Source organism: Paramisgurnus dabryanus, chromosome 18, assembly GCF_030506205.2.
Source record: "Paramisgurnus dabryanus chromosome 18, PD_genome_1.1, whole genome shotgun sequence".
NCBI lineage: Eukaryota > Metazoa > Chordata > Actinopteri > Cypriniformes > Cobitidae > Paramisgurnus > Paramisgurnus dabryanus.
In genome coordinates, this window is record NC_133354.1 from 24,509,006 (window position 1) to 24,528,432 (window position 19,427).

At 40.2% G+C, this 19,427-nt stretch overlaps 3 protein-coding genes across 5 annotated transcripts; all 3 read right to left on the reverse strand.

Annotated features, from left to right (window-relative positions):
* Window positions 1-210: 210 nt before the first annotated feature.
* Window positions 211-8,305, reverse strand: ccdc92bb (coiled-coil domain containing 92Bb). Of its 3 annotated transcripts, XM_065287425.2 has the most exons (6): window positions 7,973-8,305; window positions 5,797-5,959; window positions 5,649-5,696; window positions 5,228-5,577; window positions 1,214-1,293; window positions 211-1,114 (listed from the first exon to the last, which is right to left on the reverse strand). In XM_065287425.2, exons 2-6 carry the CDS (start codon window positions 5,924-5,926, stop codon window positions 982-984), a joined length of 741 nt encoding a protein of 246 aa, XP_065143497.1. In that variant the 5' UTR covers window positions 5,927-5,959; window positions 7,973-8,305; the 3' UTR covers window positions 211-981. The 3 variants fall into 3 exon arrangements, with proteins under 3 accessions (XP_065143497.1, XP_065143496.1, XP_065143498.1); XM_065287424.1 differs by having other exon boundaries at window positions 211-1,293; window positions 7,973-8,300; XM_065287426.1 differs by lacking the exon at window positions 5,797-5,959 and having other exon boundaries at window positions 211-1,293; window positions 7,973-8,302.
* A 2,110-nt stretch (window positions 8,306-10,415) lies between these two features.
* On the reverse strand, window positions 10,416-14,399 carry LOC135776591 (uncharacterized). The gene is made up of 2 exons (XM_073812561.1): window positions 10,744-14,399; window positions 10,416-10,517 (listed from the first exon to the last, which is right to left on the reverse strand). The coding sequence occupies exon 1, from the start codon at window positions 14,272-14,274 to the stop codon at window positions 11,161-11,163; it is 3,114 nt and encodes a 1,037-aa protein (XP_073668662.1). The 5' UTR covers window positions 14,275-14,399; the 3' UTR covers window positions 10,416-10,517; window positions 10,744-11,160.
* LOC141279822 (uncharacterized) lies at window positions 14,306-18,912 on the reverse strand. The gene is made up of 3 exons (XM_073812544.1): window positions 18,033-18,912; window positions 14,467-17,806; window positions 14,306-14,353 (listed from the first exon to the last, which is right to left on the reverse strand). Exons 2-3 carry the CDS (start codon window positions 17,110-17,112, stop codon window positions 14,306-14,308), a joined length of 2,694 nt encoding a protein of 897 aa, XP_073668645.1. The 5' UTR covers window positions 17,113-17,806; window positions 18,033-18,912.
* Window positions 18,913-19,427: the final 515 nt, after the last annotated feature.

The following is a 19,427-nucleotide window of genomic DNA, read 5'->3' on the forward strand; positions in this document are numbered from 1 at the left end:
TTTTACGAAAATGTCCTTTACTGTCTAGTTACATGAGGTCGGACGTTTACCTTTACTCTATGCGCATGCGCGACCTCCTGTCATCGTTTTATGTATATATATATATATTTGTTTTTACTACAATGTAGCCTAATTTGAACTCCTAAATTAAAAAAACATTAAAAACAATCTTAATGTTTGTATAAAACAATAAAATTACTGTACAATAGATATGTAACAGGTTATATTATATAATTTTTTATTTTAATGACAATGTAAACATTTAGGAAAGGTTTCATTCATAAAATGTTATCAAAATAAACAAATGCAAGCAAATTAATTAACTGATTAATTCAAAATGAATAAAATGATCCCATCTGTATATACAATATGAAGCACCTGACAAAAAAGGATACAAAGGCCTATAAGAAACAATATAAACCTTCTTGCAAAACAAACAAGAAAACAAGAACAATAAAGAAATATGGAACATTTTATGATATTTATTTTAAAAACACTCCTTCATAATAATTCATATGCTGCTCCTCCACTCTTAGTACAATATCCTTTCCATAAAACAGAGACAGATAGAGCAAAAGCACAAAAAAGCATTCTGATGCACCTGTTTATCTCACCAGCTGGATTATACAGAAATATATCTCAATAATTCACTTTATCAACAAATATAACCTCATAGCAAGTGAATACTTCTGGATTTTACAATACTGCAAGCATTTTTGAAAGAAACAACCAAATCTTTTAATTACTTAGAAACCTACAAAAAAGTCTCTTTACATCTTTTAATCATTTACGAATTTAGCAAGTGTCAGCATTTGCAAAATAAGACAGCTTATTGACTTGTATATACTACCTAAAGAGAGATTCTGTGTAACACTATCCCAAAGCTTATATTTAAAATCTCAGAAATGACAGAATACAGCTGATGTACAGTAACATCCTTCTCCAATTTCCAAAAACTTCACACCCAGCCTTTACATTGGCCTATAACTCTGTAGTCTCTGGTCCAATGTCCTCCCTCAGTGCTCGGCCCCTGAATCGACCCATCCGAGTCTCCGAAAGGCCACTTTTCCTCCAGTGACCTCCGAGTGACCTGTGCAAGGGGAGGAGCCTATGCCTGAAAGGATAAAGGAAGAGGGCGGGGTCAGGCATAGAGCGAGGCTCCTCTGGCCCAAGCACCCGTTCACGGGGCACACATTCTCTCACTCTCTCTGACCTCCGCATCCTTCCTGCAGCTCGGCTTTGACGTGTGCTCTCCGCTGATTCCCACGGAGAGCTTGAGGTCCAGTCGGATTCCTGTGAATAGGTTAAAGAATAAATAAGAAAAAAAGGCTTCCGCACACTGAACTCACAAAAAATATATAGATTTATTAAATTGAAGTAACGTTTCGAGCTACCGCCCTTCTTCAGACTTCAACAATCAAACATTTTCACTCGTACATATACCCACTAAGGGTCACCTGACTAGTCACATGACAAAGGTAATTAACAAACACGTATGACATACAAAAATATCTGTCAAAAAATATATATATATCAAAAGTATACACACATTCTCTGTATCTACATCCACATACAACAATCAAAATCGAAGTAGTGCCATCATGACACTGTACACAGTGATTAAAAACTACTACTCCATCACCACAGCAATACTCCACTCTTACAAACCTGCTAAATCGAAGCAACCACAAAATGGTTGAAAAGATAGATACCTTCATATACACAAAGCTCTATTAGATATCTACAAATATATATGCATACACATAGCAGTTTGGAGAGCTTTTCACCTTAACAGAATTATTAACCATAAAAGATAAAAAAATTTTTTTTAAAACAATTCAACCCTCACATAGTCCACAAATTCAATCATAGGAATGGTCGCAGATCAAACTCTTCATTCATTCCTTTTGGAGAACGTGTATCTAAGGTGTATATCCAAAAGGCTTCTCGTTTTAAAAGTAAGGAACACAACATCACGCAGCAAAAAACCACAAAGAGGAAGAAATGCAGGCGGAGGAAGAAAAGCTCCCATTACAAGGGATCCTTACCTGACACGCGGGATGCCGAACAGGTACAGAATGTGATCAATTTGTCAAGTATAACTTTGTCAGAAACGTGTCAGTTGGCTTTAAGCAAGGGCCTGTCATTTGTACCCACACAACATTGCCGTAATTATGACACCATCGTAGATTTGAATAAGTTCTTTCGAACTTTAAGACATAAGGAATTTTTTAGTTCCACCTATGACTCTGATTCTATTATGACAGTCAGAAGTGACACCGAGACGCTGGACGGAAACCCTATTATTACGGAGGCAGGAGACTCACAAGTGGAGCCTATGATACGATCTCCGTTCAGAGGTAAAAGTACATTTATCCCCCCTAATAAGAGAAATGCGTCTTTGGACACCTACTGCAGACTTGTTGAGAGAGATGTAACATGCCTCCTCGAGAAGAAGAAGGAATACAAAATCCATGATAACCTCACTAAAGAACAACGAACTGCTTTGACAGCACTAAGAGAAAATAAATCTATTGTGATTCAGAGTGCAGACAAAGGTGGAGCTATTGTCATAATGGACAGAACTGCGTATGACAGTGAAATTCAAAGACAATTAAATAATACTACATTTTACAGAAAATTGAGTCATAATCCTACACAGGAATTTAAACGGATTATTTATAAAAAACTTGATGATTTTCTTGAGTCAGGGGACATTTCTAAACCGGAACACACCTTTATGACTATCAAGTTTCCAGTCACACCAGTTTTGTATACATTACCTAAGATTCACAAAAGTTACAAAGACATACCGATGGGCCGCCCTATTGTGGCCGCTATAGGTTCTCTCACTGAAAATATTTCAGCTTTTGTTGATTATTTTTTACAACCCTTGGTGATTAACCTACCAGCGTACGTGAAAGACTCTATGGATTTCTTGAAATTATTGAAGTCGATTGAACTAACGGATGAACCATGTTTACTTGTGACCATGGACATTGAATCCTTGTACACCAATGTACCTTTTGAAGGTGGCCTCAGAGCATCTGAGTTTTTTCTCAATTTACGGCCAATGTGCAGACCTAGTACGAGGTGCATTGTAGACCTTATTGAGATTGTACTTACATCTAATTTTTTCCTCTCCGGCTCAGATTATTATCTACAGATATCAGGCACGAGTATGGGTTCCAAAATGGCCCCGAGTTTTGCCTCATTATATTGTGGACACTTTGAACATCAGGTCATTTTCAATGAACAGCGGAATCCATTCCTTCACAAGATCTCTCATTGGAAGAGATATATTGATGACATCTTTTTCATATGGAAGGGATCTGTAGAAGAATTGAGTGACTTTCACAACTTTATTAATTCCAATGCACAATCTCTCAGATTCACTATAGAACAGAGTGCACATGAGATGAATTTTCTGGACATTCTTGTATACAGAGATAGGAATATATTGGGCTCAACACTCTACAGAAAAAGCACAGATAGGAATTAGATTCTACATGGTGAATCTTTTCATCCCATAGCTCTCAAGAGGGGCCTTCCTATTTCACAATTCAGCCGTATACGTCGCATATGCAGCAAAGATCAGGATTTTCAAGTTCAAGCTACAGATCTGGAGAAGCGTCTTAAGCAAAGACTATATAATCCAGAATGGATCGAATATGCACGGTGTCGTTATGAACAGGTCTCTCAGGATGAATGTCTTCAACGCACTAAAGTTCAGAAATCTACATCTAAGGTGAACTGTATTGTACAGTATTCCCCTATTGGAAATCAGATTTCAGATATCATTAATAAACATTGGCATATTATACAATCCGACCCTGGATTAAAAGTTTTTACATCACCCCCCAGAGTAGTCTTCAAGAGACCCCTGCGTAATGGCTTAGTTCGAGCCCATCTTCCATCTTTGACCTCTCCCCACTTCTTACAGGAGACCCCTCCGGGCAATTACAGATGTGGGCGATGCGCACAGTGCAATTTCACTTATAAGACTAAAACCTTCAACCATCCACACACAGGGAAGTCTTTTGACATTAAAGGTACTATCACATGTTATACATCGAATGTGATTTACATGCTGAAATGCCCCTGTGGTCGTGCGTACATAGGAAAGACCATGAGACCTTTAAAGACTAGAATTTCTGAACATCGATCTAACATTAGAAATTGTGATCCAAAAAGCCCTGTTGCTGTTCATTTTACTAAAAGCTCACATAATTTGGCTTCTCTCCGATATTGTGGAATTGAGGTAGTCAAAACACCTCCGAGAGGGGGTGATATCAATTCCTTACTTTTAAAACGAGAAGCCTTTTGGATATACACCTTAGATACACGTTCTCCAAAAGGAATGAATGAAGAGTTTGATCTGCGACCATTCCTATGATTGAATTTGTGGACTATGTGAGGGTTGAATTGTTTTAAAAAAAATTTTGAGACATGTATTTGTGTAATTCTATGAGTAAAGGACTAGAGTAAAAGATCACGGTGAATATTTCACCTATTCTTCATGGGAGATGGGGTGCATGTGTAGTTCTAGCTGTATGAGATGTCCCTGTGTATATAGGATATTGATATATTTGTGTTTTCTTATGTATCTTTTATGGTTAATAATTCTGTTAAGGTGAAAAGCTCTCCAAACTGCTATGTGTATGCATATATATTTGTAGATATCTAATAGAGCTTTGTGTATATGAAGGTATCTATCTTTTCAACCATTTTGTGGTTGCTTCGATTTAGCAGGTTTGTAAGAGTGGAGTATTGCTGTGGTGATGGAGTAGTAGTTTTTAATCACTGTGTACAGTGTCATGATGGCACTACTTCGATTTTGATTGTTGTATGTGGATGTAGATACAGAGAATGTGTGTATACTTTTGATATATATATTTTTTGACAGATATTTTTGTATGTCATACGTGTTTGTTAATTACCTTTGTCATGTGACTAGTCAGGTGACCCTTAGTGGGTATATGTACGAGTGAAAATGTTTGATTGTTGAAGTCTGAAGAAGGGCGGTAGCTCGAAACGTTACTTCAATTTAATAAATCTATATATTTTTTGTGAGTTCAGTGTGCGGAAGCCTTTTTTTCTTATTTAGTTCTATTTTTGGATTCCGGCACCTGCTAGTGTTTGGATGTGCGTGTCTCCCGCTTCAGTAGGTTAAAGAATAAGACTTATGCATGAGACGGATTTACATAAGAAACGCAGATCTTCCTACCTGCATGGTTCCTCCTTCTTCTTCCTCTTCTTCCTCCTCCTCTTCCTCATCATCCTCTGTCTGGTGATATAGACGAAAGTGTGCAGAATGCAACTGGAAGGAGAGCTGAGCGGCCACGTCTGTCTGTTTGCGGAGGTCACGACTCAGCGTCGTTATCTTATGACTGCGCCGTTTCAGCTCCTCGAGAAAACGTCGCTCTTCATCTCTAAGCCGAACCTGGAGTGAGTTCGCTACTGCCCCCTTTCTCCGCAGCTCTGCCCGCAGCTCCACCACTGAACTGTCCTGCTCGGCCAGATGCTGCTCTGTCTCCAATAATCTTGCCTGGAGCAACTCTTCCTCTAGCTCAATATCTGTAATAACATATAGGTGTAAAGTGTGTGCTTTGTAAGCGTAAGAGAGCGGAAAATTTTGTAAGACTGACCTTCACTGCTTCTTACTGGTGGCATTGCACTAAGATCACAACTCAGCTCTGCAAAAATGTGATAGATAACAAATGAGATAAGTATTGTTGTTATAAAGCCATTTTGTTCTCATTAACCTTACACTGTACTATCAAAAAAGTGAAAGACCATTGCAACGTTTCTTCAAGTGTCGTATCTCCAGACGAAGACCATTCAGCAGGATGCGATGCTCCTGCTGCAAGAATGCTGCATTACGCTCAACGCTCTCCACCTGTTGGGCAAGTGTAGATCTATCCATAGAAAACTTCAAGAGGTCTGCGGTTTAATGCAACTGTTTTGATGAATAAATAAAGAGTTTATTATGAAATATATTCAATAAAAAGAGGCCATACACTGTGAGATTAAAAAAAATGGTCAAAACTGGTCCATTGGGGCAGAGTTTGGGGTTAGATATGGGATTTGATTTAGGATGTCATTTAACATATACTGTAGGTTTCTTCATGTTTTGTGTATTTTTAAACCATGGTTGCTTAGAGTTGGGGTTAAAATTGGGGTTTGGTTTAGGATGTCATTTTTTGTGTCAAAAACTTGCTGTAACCCCAAACCCAAGTGACAATGGTAAAAAAAAGAAAAAAAAAAGAGAAACCAAAATGGCATGAAAAGATAAAGTAAAAGGGATGGAGTGGCGTATCATATGCACACAAAATTGGAATTTGCCATATTTATTGCACAACTTTTTGTGCTATTTATATGCATTTCATGACAATGGGCTGAATGTAAACCCTTTCTGTGTAAATTTAACTTAACGGGTGCGCTCGAGTCCGACCCTTTTTGTCCTAATGATGAGTTGAAAATAACTGATTTTGGTAGTTTCCCGGGCTGAGTTTATCCTAGTCACAGACTAAAATGCAAGTTTGAGCTGTCTTAAAGAGCACCTATTTCATTGCTAAAAGACAACGTTATTTTGTGTATTTGGTATAATACTATGGTATAATGTGTTCGCGTGATTTATGTTTCAAAAAACACATTATTTTCTACACACCGTACATTTTTGTTGCTCCAGATATCCCTGCCTTCCTCAAACGCTCTGATTTTGTATAAAGCTCACCGATCTGAAAAGCTCTGTGTCCCTGATTGGCCAGCGAATCTGTACGTTGTGATTGGCCTGAATACCTCTGACATCAGCCAGAAATGTGACGCTCCTTACTATGTTTGAAAGATTCGCTCACAATGCAATGCTAACAGGAGTTAACTTACAGGCTATGAGTCTGAAGCGAGAGGAATTATGATAATGTCGGTCTTGTCTAAATCACCAATACCAGGAAGTAAACTGTTGCCTACAATCCGTGTGTTTGTTGTAGTCCAAGAATTTTTTTACGTTGGAGGCGATAACTCGCGTCATTGTTTACTTTGGGGTTTGTACCTTTTGCATATCATTAACATGTACTAATACACACTTACACACCAAAGGAAATGTAAAATCATAAATCAAACAATTGGTGCTCTTTAAATTTCCTAACATTACTAAGGCCTAGTCCTGGATTAATCTAAACCCTGTCTGGGAAACTGCCCTTTTAGTGCAAATGTGTACTGGAATGGTGACAGCTAGGGACCATTTCTGAATTTTTTTCTACCAGTGAAGAAGGTTTATGGACACCTGAGCCACAAAATGTTTAATTTAATTGCAAATTACTTTTTGATGCCATTAGATCATAAATCATAAATGTATTCAATATGTATGTGCAGAAATACTTTCCATTTAATAACTATTTTAACAGTCTGGATGTGTTAAAACTAAAATGTTTTTGGCAGAATTTGTCTCTTTTGTTTTAGCATCTTGAGGTGAAAATAATGATTATGTCATTGATACAGCCGGGACATTTTGACCCAGGAACTGCAAAATGACTGTAAACATCGCAATCTATCGTCTACATATCGACAACCATAAGCTACCATACAGTATATGTACCAATTAAACGCCTTTACCACAATGATTTTAACGTCATCTTACTACACGATTTTAATCTTCGGGTAGAAATTCATTCTTTGGAAAATGTCAATAAACGATGGTAAACTTAATAAACAGGGAACATTATGCAATACCAGATGAAACACATGCAAATGTAGCATATGGACTATGTTATGTTTGTCTTTACAGTGCTTTAATGACGAGGTTATGTAAAAAGTCTTACAGAGTCTAGGCTACCTCCGTCATCTCGATGCCTTAAAATCACTGCACTGTTTAAGATTTTAGAGACAACTTGTTTTCAAGGTCAACAATGATAATGGCATTACAACATGCCTATGCTACAACATGCTTCATAAGGCACATTCAGGTACTTACTTATTAACAAATGAGGGCTGATGAAGGACTCCTGCGCGAAGCATCTCCATTAAACCAGTGCGTAAGAGACAGGAATCTGCCAAAATCTCATTCATTTAACCAATGAAGTGGATTCAGGTGACAACGAAGTCCTTGTGTTTTTCATCTATTTTGAGAGATCGCATATCTTGATGTGCTCAAGGTCGTTTGGCCACTGGTATATAATGAGATGAGGTACATTTGCCACATAGAGACTTGTACTGTGTGACGCACATAACCGTGCAAAAAAAGAAAAAGAAAACATTGTCGCACTTTAATTTCACATTCACAATCTCAATGGTTTGCTTTCAGCACCTTGGATAGCGACACAGTGCTCCCTTGTGGACGTCGTGGGTGCTGTCCAAACACTCCCACAAAAATACTTTAAGATTCTTTACTATTTATTTACCATAGTAAAATGTAGTAAACTGTATTCCTAAGTACTAATAGTGTTTTGAATCTTTTGATAGTTAATAATAACTCATTAACTAGGGCAGACCTTTTTGAGTGTTGGGGGTGATGTACACCTTTAAATGAATATAACTCTGCCATGTTTTTGGTCTAGAAATTTTTCACTGGAGGTGAAAGTGTCTGGAGGTGAAAATATTAAATAAATAAATAATTATAGCAGTTTAAATTTATTGTAATAAATAAATATAATGCAACAAGGCATATATTTAATACATACAATTATAACAATGAATATGTTTCATGCAGGAAAAGCTATAACATTTAAGACATAATTGTAAAGTAGTTGTAATCCAAGTTTCAAGTTCAAATCACAAAAAAGTGGTTTTACCAACAATGGCCACAAGGTGTCAACGGTTTGCTGCATACTCTTGTCACAAATTCATAAATCACTGTCACTGCATTATTATTATTGCTAAAAGGTTTTGAAATATAAAAACTACATTCTTATTACTTTCCAATGATATATAGCTTTTATGAGTGTGTTATGAATATATAATAATTAATATGCAATTGATTGGGGAATGGTCATGTAACAAAAACTGCCATACACCTTAATAATAGCTGGATTATTTTTGACCCATAATGAGTAAATATTGGACAGTCACAGAACACACTGCTGGGTTAAAATTCACCCAATGCTGGGTTGTTTTTACTCAACTGCTGGGTTATTGTACCCCATGGTTGCATAACAACAACAACAACAACACAACATCGGGTCATTTTTAACCCAGCATGTGTTCTGTCCAATATTTACCCATTATGGGTCAAAAATAACCCAGCTATTTTTAGAGTGTATATTATTTCTACCATCAGATGACTGGGAAATATGAAAACTATATTCTGAGAGCTTTCCAGTGATATATAGTTTGTCAAGATTGTGTAGTTTTAGAATAGGGTATTGGTGCTATACATAAAAACAAAATGGGTCCACCTGTGACATTTTCGAAACTGACCCTCACTAAGTCATAATTAGTCGTACAGTCTCAAAATGGTGATGATAAATGAAATCTACACTCTTAGAGCTTTCAATATAGTTTGTTATGATTAGATAAGAATTCACATGCAAAACACTGAAGTAAACTTAGCCGTCCCGCTGCCAGGACAATGATATTTTGCAGGATAAAAATGCTTTGAGGCACACTCTTTTCATAAATGAATCAATTCATATTTTATAAAACACTGTTGAAATATGTATTCCAGACTCTTATACCATTTCAATGATACATAGTTTTTCGTGATAGATTAGAATTTACATGTAAAATATTAAAGTAAGCTCAGGTGTCCCGCTCATTGAGTTAACTACAGTTTATCAGTTCAATATAGGTAATACTAAACTTAGAGAAAAGAGGTAGAAAAAAGCTGTCACTTTCCTAAATGGTACATATTAGTACTTCTAAGATTCATACCAAAGGTATACATATATGTACCTACATATTACGCTTCTTTATATGCTACCATCCCAGTAACAGCCTTTGTACCATTATTATAATTTTACTATATTAAGAATACAGTATCATGTACAGTAACACAAAAAATCTTGATGTTTATGAACGTCATATTGTTCATTCTCACTCATGCACAGCTCACTGGTGGTATATTGCTGCCCTCTAGTGGGCTGAACACCATTGAGCACCACTGTTTCAGATCACATCACACTTTGTTTTTCACACAAAACAATCTTTATTCTTAATGCAAATGATGTTGTATGAATCCACCGACACAAATTTTTTAATCAGCTTCTTGAGCACAAATCGCATCTGTGCAGAGAGGTTTAAATGAATGTTGATTCATTCTCAATGCTTAATGTCCTTGCTGAATGCATTTAAGCTTTAATGGAGTAAACATTGGCTGAAGTTCAACAACACAAGGTCTTCAACTGTGATCAGTCAAGCTGTCGTGACACTTGGGTGTTTATTGGATTTATTTTTTGCATCTTTGTCTATTTAAGTATTAGTCTATATAGCTGCCCCCCGGTTTCCCGATAACAAGCAGAGAGTCTCTAACGGGTGTAACGTTAATCATTTATTTTCAATCTTCTTCATAAGCACCGTGAAAACTAAAAGTAAACACAAATAGCAGGTCACATAAACCTGATTATAACATTGTTTTTTATACTTATAAGCTTATCACAGTATTTTTCACATCAAATTACATTCAAGACATAGAAATAAAAAGGTACAAAATATAAACATTGTTAACACGTGATGCGTTCAGACCACGCGAACAGCTTGCAAAACAATGATATAAATAAAAGTTTGATAAACATAACACAAACTACACACCTCATTCCGCTCACCAAGGGGTGCAACTGCAAATCCTCAATATAATGCTGCTTGCAACAATCGCTGACTTATAATCAAAAAAGCATATCCAAGTCCCCCGGACACAAGCAAGAAAACACAAGCAGAGAAACCATCTGTCGCTATTCAGATTCCGGGGTTGCAGTCTCAACCCGGTAATGTGATTGACATTCAATGGAAAGGTAAACTTAGTGACCTCTAGTGGCCACTTACACTCCCACCAAATCATGTTATACTTAATGAATGCAAAAGAAAGGAATTAACCAACAGTTATTCAGAACATGATTTCTAGACTATGGAAAAGCAGACTATAAAGCATATGAATATAAGTAGCAAGCAGACATAAACTTGTTTCACATTCCTTAACTGAACACGTCTGATGTAAGTGTTTTCCCTTAGTTAACAAGGCGTTAACTTACTGGTTTTATCTTCAATGAGAAGTACCAATTTTTGAATTGGCCGTTCAATAATTGAATGTTTGTAGCTATGACTTTGTTTCTGTTGTAGTCCTTTATCTCCAACTTGAACCTTTACTCTACGAACCAAACCATCTGATCCTTCTGTAGTCTCGACTACACGAGCTAATTGCCACTGATTCCTTGGAAGTGTATCCTCTTTGATGATGACTATATCATCTATTTGCAAGTTGCGTCGAGGTACGTGCCATTTTTGCCTCGTAGACACATTCAAGAGGTATTCTTTCTTCCACCGGCTCCAGAATTGTTCAGTTAAGAACTGTACTCTGCGCCATCTCTTTGCAGCATACATATCTTCTTTGACGAACTTTCCTGGAGGTGGTAAGGCGACCTTAGACTTCATCAGTACAAGGTGGTTTGGAGTTAAAGGTTCCAAAGTCATTGGGTCATTAATTCCATCGACATTTAGTGGACGGCTGTTGACGATGGCCATAGCTTCGTAGAGTAGGGTTCTCAGGGAAGCATCGTCCAATCTTCCTGGACATTGAGCAATTGTGATGTTCAGCACATTACGAATAGACCGAATTTGGCGTTCCCACACCCCGCCTGCATGACTCGCAGACGGGGCGTTGAAAATGAATTCACACTGTCTGTCCGCAAGAAAAGCTTTCAAAGCCTCTGCGTCACATTGCTTGAGCGCTTCCTTTAACTCGTTCTTCGCACCCACGAAGTTTGAGCCCTGATCGCAGTAAAGGTGACTAACAGCTCCTCTAAGGCTAATAAAGCACCTCAAGGCGTTGATAAAAGCGTCCGTGGTCATGTCTTCCAGCATTTCAAGATGAACTGCTCGAGAAGCTAAGCATGTGAAGATAAGTCCATATCTCTTACACTCCTTGCGGCCTCGTTTAGTGATGAATGGGCCGAAACAATCCATTCCACAGAATGTGAAAGGAGCAGAGACTTCACAGCGCTCTCTGGGGAGTTCAGACATTCGTTGCTCTTCAGTCGGTCTTCTGAGCCTCCGGCATCTCACACATTCATGTATTAATTTGGCGACTGACTTATTCCCACCGAGAGGCCAGAATCCGTTTGCTCGCAGCTCATTCATAGTCTGATTTCGACCTTGATGACAGGTCTTTTCGTGGTAATGGGATAAAATCAGCTTGGTAATGTAGCTGTCCTTAGGGAGAATGATGGGGTGCTTTTGTTCTTGGCTGAGAGTGGAACCTTTAAGTCTTCCTCCAACGCGAATAAGTCCCTCCTCCAAAATGGGGTCGAGGTGACGAAGAGGACTTGAGTTTGGAATAGTGCTCCCACTGGGATTTCTTTGCAACGTCCTTTGATCTTGGGGAAAGGCTTGCAGCTGAACGAGCTGAAACACCACTTTAGCGGCTCTCGAGCGTTCCTCAACGGTCACAACTTCACCAGCTGAATGGCTCTGCCTAGACCCAAGTCTTTTAATTCTGGCTACCACCTTAATCAGTGTCGTCCAGGTGGAAAATCGACTCAGTCGCTCCAAGATGTCGTTTTGTTCGCTAAATTGAGTAGCATGCACTTGAATTGACTTGATTTCAGGGTCACCTACAAGCAACTCGGTAGATGGTTTAAGCGAGGGCAGTGGCTTTTGGTCCCACAGAAACTTGGGTCCTGACAACCAGCTAGTGGAGGAGATGTCACGAACAAGAAGACCTCTAGATGCATAATCCGCTGGGTTATGGGCTGTGTCTACATAGTTCCATTGGCTTGGGTCTGTAATCTCTCTTATCAATTGTACACGGTTCGCCACGAACACATGAAATCTTCGCGCCTCGTTGTTAATATAGGCGAGTACTACTTGTGAGTCTGTCCAGAAGAATTCTTGCTCGATTTTCATGTCAAGCTCCGCCTTTAGCATGATACTCATTCTGGCTGCAGTGACTGCGGCAGAGAGTTCCAATCGTGGAATGCTTGTGATCTTCAGAGGAGCTACCCTCGCTTTAGCCATAACGAAGCTGCAGTGTATCTCATTCCTGTCGTTTTTGTATCTTAGGTAGGAGCAGGCCCCGTAACCTGTGGTACTAGCGTCCGAGAAGTGATGCAGTTCCACTCTGACGATCTTGCCAAAGTTTTGAGGATGATAACAACGAGGTATGGTGACTTCTTTAAGATTCTGCAAGTCGTTTTTCCACTCCTCCCACCGTGAACGCAAGTACTCAGGAATAGGGTCGTCCCATTCAATGCCTTTGCAACATAGTTCCTGCAGGATGCGTTTGCCACTCAGAATGAAGGGGGCTATAAACCCTAGAGGGTCATACAGGGAAGCCACAACTGACAGGAGACCACGGCGAGTTGGGGGGTGGTCCTTTACATTACCGTGGAAACTGAATGTGTCGTTTTCTGCTGACCACTGGATACCAAGTACGAGTCCTTCTGAGGTTGCATCAGTTTGGAAGTTAAAGGTATCAGTGCTTATGGCTCTTTCTGAGGGAGCAATGCAGGAAAGAACTTCCTTAAGGTTGGAGTTGAACTTATGCAGCCGCAGGCCGGCACCTTGACACAATTCTTGAGCGCTGATGATTAACTCTTTGGCTTCTTTGGCTGTAGGGACGCTGGTTAATCCGTCGTCCACGTAGAAGTTCTTTTCCACGAATTCAGAGGCTACAGGGTGTTTTTCCTTGTTGTTTTGTGCCAGATATTTAAGACAAAAGTTGGCACATCCTGGGGAGGATGCAGCTCCGAAAAGGTGGACCGACATTCTATACTCCTGTGGTTCTGTGTTGAGCAATCCGTCCTTCCACCACAGAAATCTCAAGTAGTTGCGGGCTTTGGGCGAAACGCTAAATTGGTGGAACATCTTTTCGATGTCGCAGATCACAGCCACAGCTTCTCTTCTAAAGCGACAAAGAACTCCTACTAAAGAGTTAATCAGATCGGGCCCCGTTAGCAGAGTGTCATTCAGGGAGATCCCTCGAAACTTTGCCGAGCAGTCGAACACGACCCTTAATTTCCCTGGCTTCTTGGGGTTGTACACTCCGTGGTGGGGAATATACCACACCGTCTCTCCTTCAGCGAGTGGAGGGGCTGGCTCAGCGTGACCTTTCTGTATAATTTCACCCATGAAAGCAATGTATTGCTCGAGGTACTGTTTGTTAGCCCTTAGCTTTTTCTCTAGGTGTTGCAGTCGGAGAGTAGCCAGCCTTTTGTTGTTCGGTAGAGTCGGGAAACAATTGTCCTTGAAGGGTAGAGGTATCTCGAAACGGCCGTCATCTTTCTGTATATTGTTGTCATTAAGAAACTGTATAAAGTGAACGTCGTTCTGTGATACGTACTTGTCCTCGTAACTTTTCTCATTAAAGTCTGACTCCAGTACTTTCAACACATCAGTGGCCAATGGTACCTCCTTCACTGCGACGCGATGCACAAAGCTTTCATCTCCTCGTCTGTCCAAATAAGGATTGGCTGATCCGATTATGCTCCATCCAAGCAGAGTTTTTTGCGCAAATGGTTCGCTGTGTTCACCTGTGATCACTTCCAGAGGAGCCAGAGCTGACGGACAATTGTAGCCGATTAACAAACCCACCTCGCAATCTTGAAGCGGGTGCAACTCTTTTGCCAGACTTTTCAGATGAGGCCAATGGAGGGCTGTATCTCTAGTAGGGATGTGAGACTTATCGACTGGAATAAACTCTCGTGCATACGCCTGATGTAGTTGGACGTAAATTTCAGAGTTGAGTCCCCGGACCTGTAGACCGCACACAGCCTTGCTTGCTATGACTGTATCGACAGCTGTCATTGTGCTGAGTTTAAGCTGCACAGGCTGTACACTTACATTAAGTTCAGCAACCAGATCATCCAAGATGAAGGTGGAGTCGCTCTGGGTGTCGAGCAAGGCATAGGTGAGTGTTTCCTTCTTGGGTTCTTTGATTGACGACACGAGAACTGGAACAATGCTAGATGTAGCAGAGCTATGCTGGGTCAAAGCATGAGACATAACCCTTTGAATTTCCTTGCTTGTACGGTTCCCTGGAGCCGTAAACTCTCTGTCTGCAGGTTCAGCGGGATTCCTGTCTCTGTCTATGTGCAGACAGGTTGGATGACGTCGGCCACAAGTACCACAGGTGTGACGCCTCTTACATGCCTTGGTAATATGCCCCTTCCTTAGGCATCCGAAGCACAGGTGGTTTTCGAGGATGAAGGCTTTCTTTTCATCTGGAGTCTTTGCTGCGAAGGCTGGGCACTTGACGACGCCGTGTGTTTCATCCTTACAGACTAAGCAAGGTAGCCTCAAGTTTGGGTTTTCGATGGTTCCTGAGATGGGACTTTTCGTTTGTATGCTTGTGTTGAGTGCCTTAGCTCTTCTTGCGAATCTCTCGTCGCTAGGTTTAAGGTTCATCAAGAGAGGGGATGCAATGGGGTTGCAGGCGACGCGAGCTTCTTCTTGCATAAATCCTGTGAAGTGTGCAAAGCTTGGAAATTCTCCAGACCTGTCTAGCTCTTCTACAACTATACGGCTCCATCTGCGTATCATCCATTCAGGCAGCTTTTTAAGGAGTTTATGATTTTCTTCACAATCGTTTAGAATGCTCAGGCCCTTGACGTGAGGTATGGCCTCGGCGCAGCCTTGAAGGAAATCTGCGAACTCTCTTAATGCTATTGGATCGTTTGCCGCAATTTTTGGCCACTTTGTGAGCTTGTCCCTGAATGCTCTTTGGACAATGAATGGACTTCCATATCTGTCCTGTAAGACTGCCCAGGCGCCCTTGTATGCTTGCTCTGAGTTGTGGAAGAAAAATCCTTCTACGGCCTTACGTGCCTCCCCAGCGAGGTAGTTCTTTAAGTAAAACATTTTCTCACTAGCAGGAAGGGGTTTCTGATCGATGAGAGCCAAGAAAGATATCCTCCAGTCTATGAACTTTAGGGGGTCACCAGAGAACACAGTCGGTTCGGGAACAGGTAGGCGGCTTAAGGTAAGTGAGCTTGCAATTGCCTGAGCGAGACTTGTTTCGTCCTGAGTTACTTTCACGTTGGAGGGTATAAAGTGAGGCTGGAAAGGTGCTGCTTGCGGATTTAGCGAGATCTCGGGTCCCATGTCTTGTTGATCATGCTGAGTTTCCTGATCTGTGTCTTCCTTAAAACTTTCGAGACCATCAAAGTTGTTATAGGCTCTCACGCGAGCTGCTGCTACTCTTACTTCGCTATTTACCTGTAGTTGTTGCAACTTTGTCTTTTCCGCTTCTAGCTTTTGTTTTATTTCAGCCTCCCTTTGCTTTATTTCTGCTAACATTTGAGTTTCCTTGAGTTTCCATTCACTTTCCAGTTTGTCGAGTTTCGCTTGTTGGGCTTGTATTTTTTGCATGGCTTTAGCCTCTTCTACTTTGGCTGCTAATTCTGCTTCGGCGTCTGCACGTTTGCTAGAGGATTTTGAGTTGACGCTTGAGTTAAGTTCTGATCTTTGTAATGATTCAGAAGTTACTGTTTCTGTTTTAGTATTCCCAAAAACTGACCCATAATCATCCTTATTTAGCGCTATTCTCACTCTCGCTTTCTCTAGTTGGTCATTGAAAGCCTCGTCTATGTTCTTTAGCCGTTTGCTGACAAGGTCGCAGATCTCAACTGTTAGAGTGTCACATGCATCCATTCTTTTGGTGATAACTGGAGTAGCGGTTTGATTGCGTCGAATGGGTTCATAATTTTGGTGTACTATAGCTTGTTTAGATTTGACTTCTGTTTGAATCCTATCAAGATCCTCAGCAGAGCAGAAAACTTTTAATTTGGTTCTAACCTCCTTTGCTACGTGTTTCCAGGCATCATAGGCTTTGTTGAATATCCTTTCATTTTTTATTGCTTCCTGTTCACGTAACTCTTGACCCTTTGTTGTTAAACTACGCTCACGGGAGCTTGACCTAGTCTGGTGTGCTTCTGAAGGGTTTTCCATATTGTCGGCAGGAGATGACATTGTAAAGACTCAGTAGATCTGTTTAAACTATAAAGCTTTGGGGGGGGGGGGTTACATCTAAACTCAATTTGAAGTAAATGACGGTTTAGACTTCTCAACTATGCTGCCACTTACATCAGACGTTTACACTTGTGCTGGACCCCAAAGAGTAAACAGATACAATACAAATGTCTTAACAAGATTACTGCTGACAATTTGCAAACAGACAATTTATTTCTCAAAGATGTCAGAATTAAAGGGTTAAAGTCTTTCAGGAGAAGTGAAACAATTGTGCCATTAGACTTTGTGCTTTGTCTTACTGGTCTAGCATTTACAGTACTTTGTAGCACAGTCAAAATCCTCTTGAAGTAATTTGGATATTGCCTTTCTTTATTTTCTTAAAATGTGCAAAGTCCCATATGAATTAACTGAGCATGTAATTCCATTTGTGGCACTGACTTCTATATTGATGTCTCAAGTCGAGTTTACCAGCTTAGTCGATGAAGGCCTCTCGCTGCAGCCATGGAATCCACACACTCGCACGTGTAGCGTTGGCCGATCTCATATCAGCTGAACGAAGATGGCGTGGATGGATGGCTCAGCGGCTGAGTTTTCACTATAGCTGCCCCCCGGTTTCCCGATAACAAGCAGAGAGTCTCTAACGGGTGTAACGTTAATCATTTATTTTCAATCTTCTTCATAAGCACCGTGAAAACTAAAAGTAAACACAAATAGCAGGTCACATAAACCTGATTATAACATTGTTTTTTATACTTATAAGCTTATCACAGTATTTTTCACATCAAATTACATTCAAGACATAGAAATAAAAAGGTACAAAATATAAACATTGTTAACACGTGATGCGTTCAGACCACGCGAACAGCTTGCAAAACAATGATATAAATAAAAGTTTGATAAACATAACACAAACTACACACCTCATTCCGCTCACCAAGGGGTGCAACTGCAAATCCTCAATATAATGCTGCTTGCAACAATCGCTGACTTATAATCAAAAAAGCATATCCAAGTCCCCCGGACACAAGCAAGAAAACACAAGCAGAGAAACCATCTGTCGCTATTCAGATTCCGGGGTTGCAGTCTCAACCCGGTAATGTGATTGACATTCAATGGAAAGGTAAACTTAGTGACCTCTAGTGGCCACTTACACTCCCACCAAATCATGTTATACTTAATGAATGCAAAAGAAAGGAATTAACCAACAGTTATTCAGAACATGATTTCTAGACTATGGAAAAGCAGACTATAAAGCATATGAATATAAGTAGCAAGCAGACATAAACTTGTTTCACATTCCTTAACTGAACACGTCTGATGTAAGTGTTTTCCCTTAGTTAACAAGGCGTTAACTTACTGGTTTTATCTTCAATGAGAAGTACCAATTTTTGAATTGGCCGTTCAATAATTGAATGTTTGTAGCTATGACTTTGTTTCTGTTGTAGTCCTTTATCTCCAACTTGAACCTTTACTCTACGAACCAAACCATCTGATCCTTCTGTAGTCTCGACTACACGAGCTAATTGCCACTGATTCCTTGGAAGTGTATCCTCTTTGATGATGACTATATCATCTATTTGCAAGTTGCGTCGAGGTACGTGCCATTTTTGCCTCGTAGACACATTCAAGAGGTATTCTTTCTTCCACCGGCTCCAGAATTGTTCAGTTAAGAACTGTACTCTGCGCCATCTCTTTGCAGCATACATATCTTCTTTGACGAACTTTCCTGGAGGTGGTAAGGCGACCTTAGACTTCATCAGTACAAGGTGGTTTGGAGTTAAAGGTTCCAAAGTCATTGGGTCATTAATTCCATCGACATTTAGTGGACGGCTGTTGACGATGGCCATAGCTTCGTAGAGTAGGGTTCTCAGGGAAGCATCGTCCAATCTTCCTGGACATTTGAGCAATTGTGATGTTCAGCACATTACGAATAGACCGAATTTGGCGTTCCCACACCCCGCCTGCATGACTCGCAGACGGGGCGTTGAAAATGAATTCACACTGTCTGTCCGCAAGAAAAGCTTTCAAAGCCTCTGCGTCACATTGCTTGAGCGCTTCCTTTAACTCGTTCTTCGCACCCACGAAGTTTGAGCCCTGATCGCAGTAAAGGTGACTAACAGCTCCTCTAAGGCTAATAAAGCACCTCAAGGCGTTGATAAAAGCGTCCGTGGTCATGTCTTCCAGCATTTCAAGATGAACTGCTCGAGAAGCTAAGCATGTGAAGATAAGTCCATATCTCTTACACTCCTTGCGGCCTCGTTTAGTGATGAATGGGCCGAAACAATCCATTCCACAGAATGTGAAAGGAGCAGAGA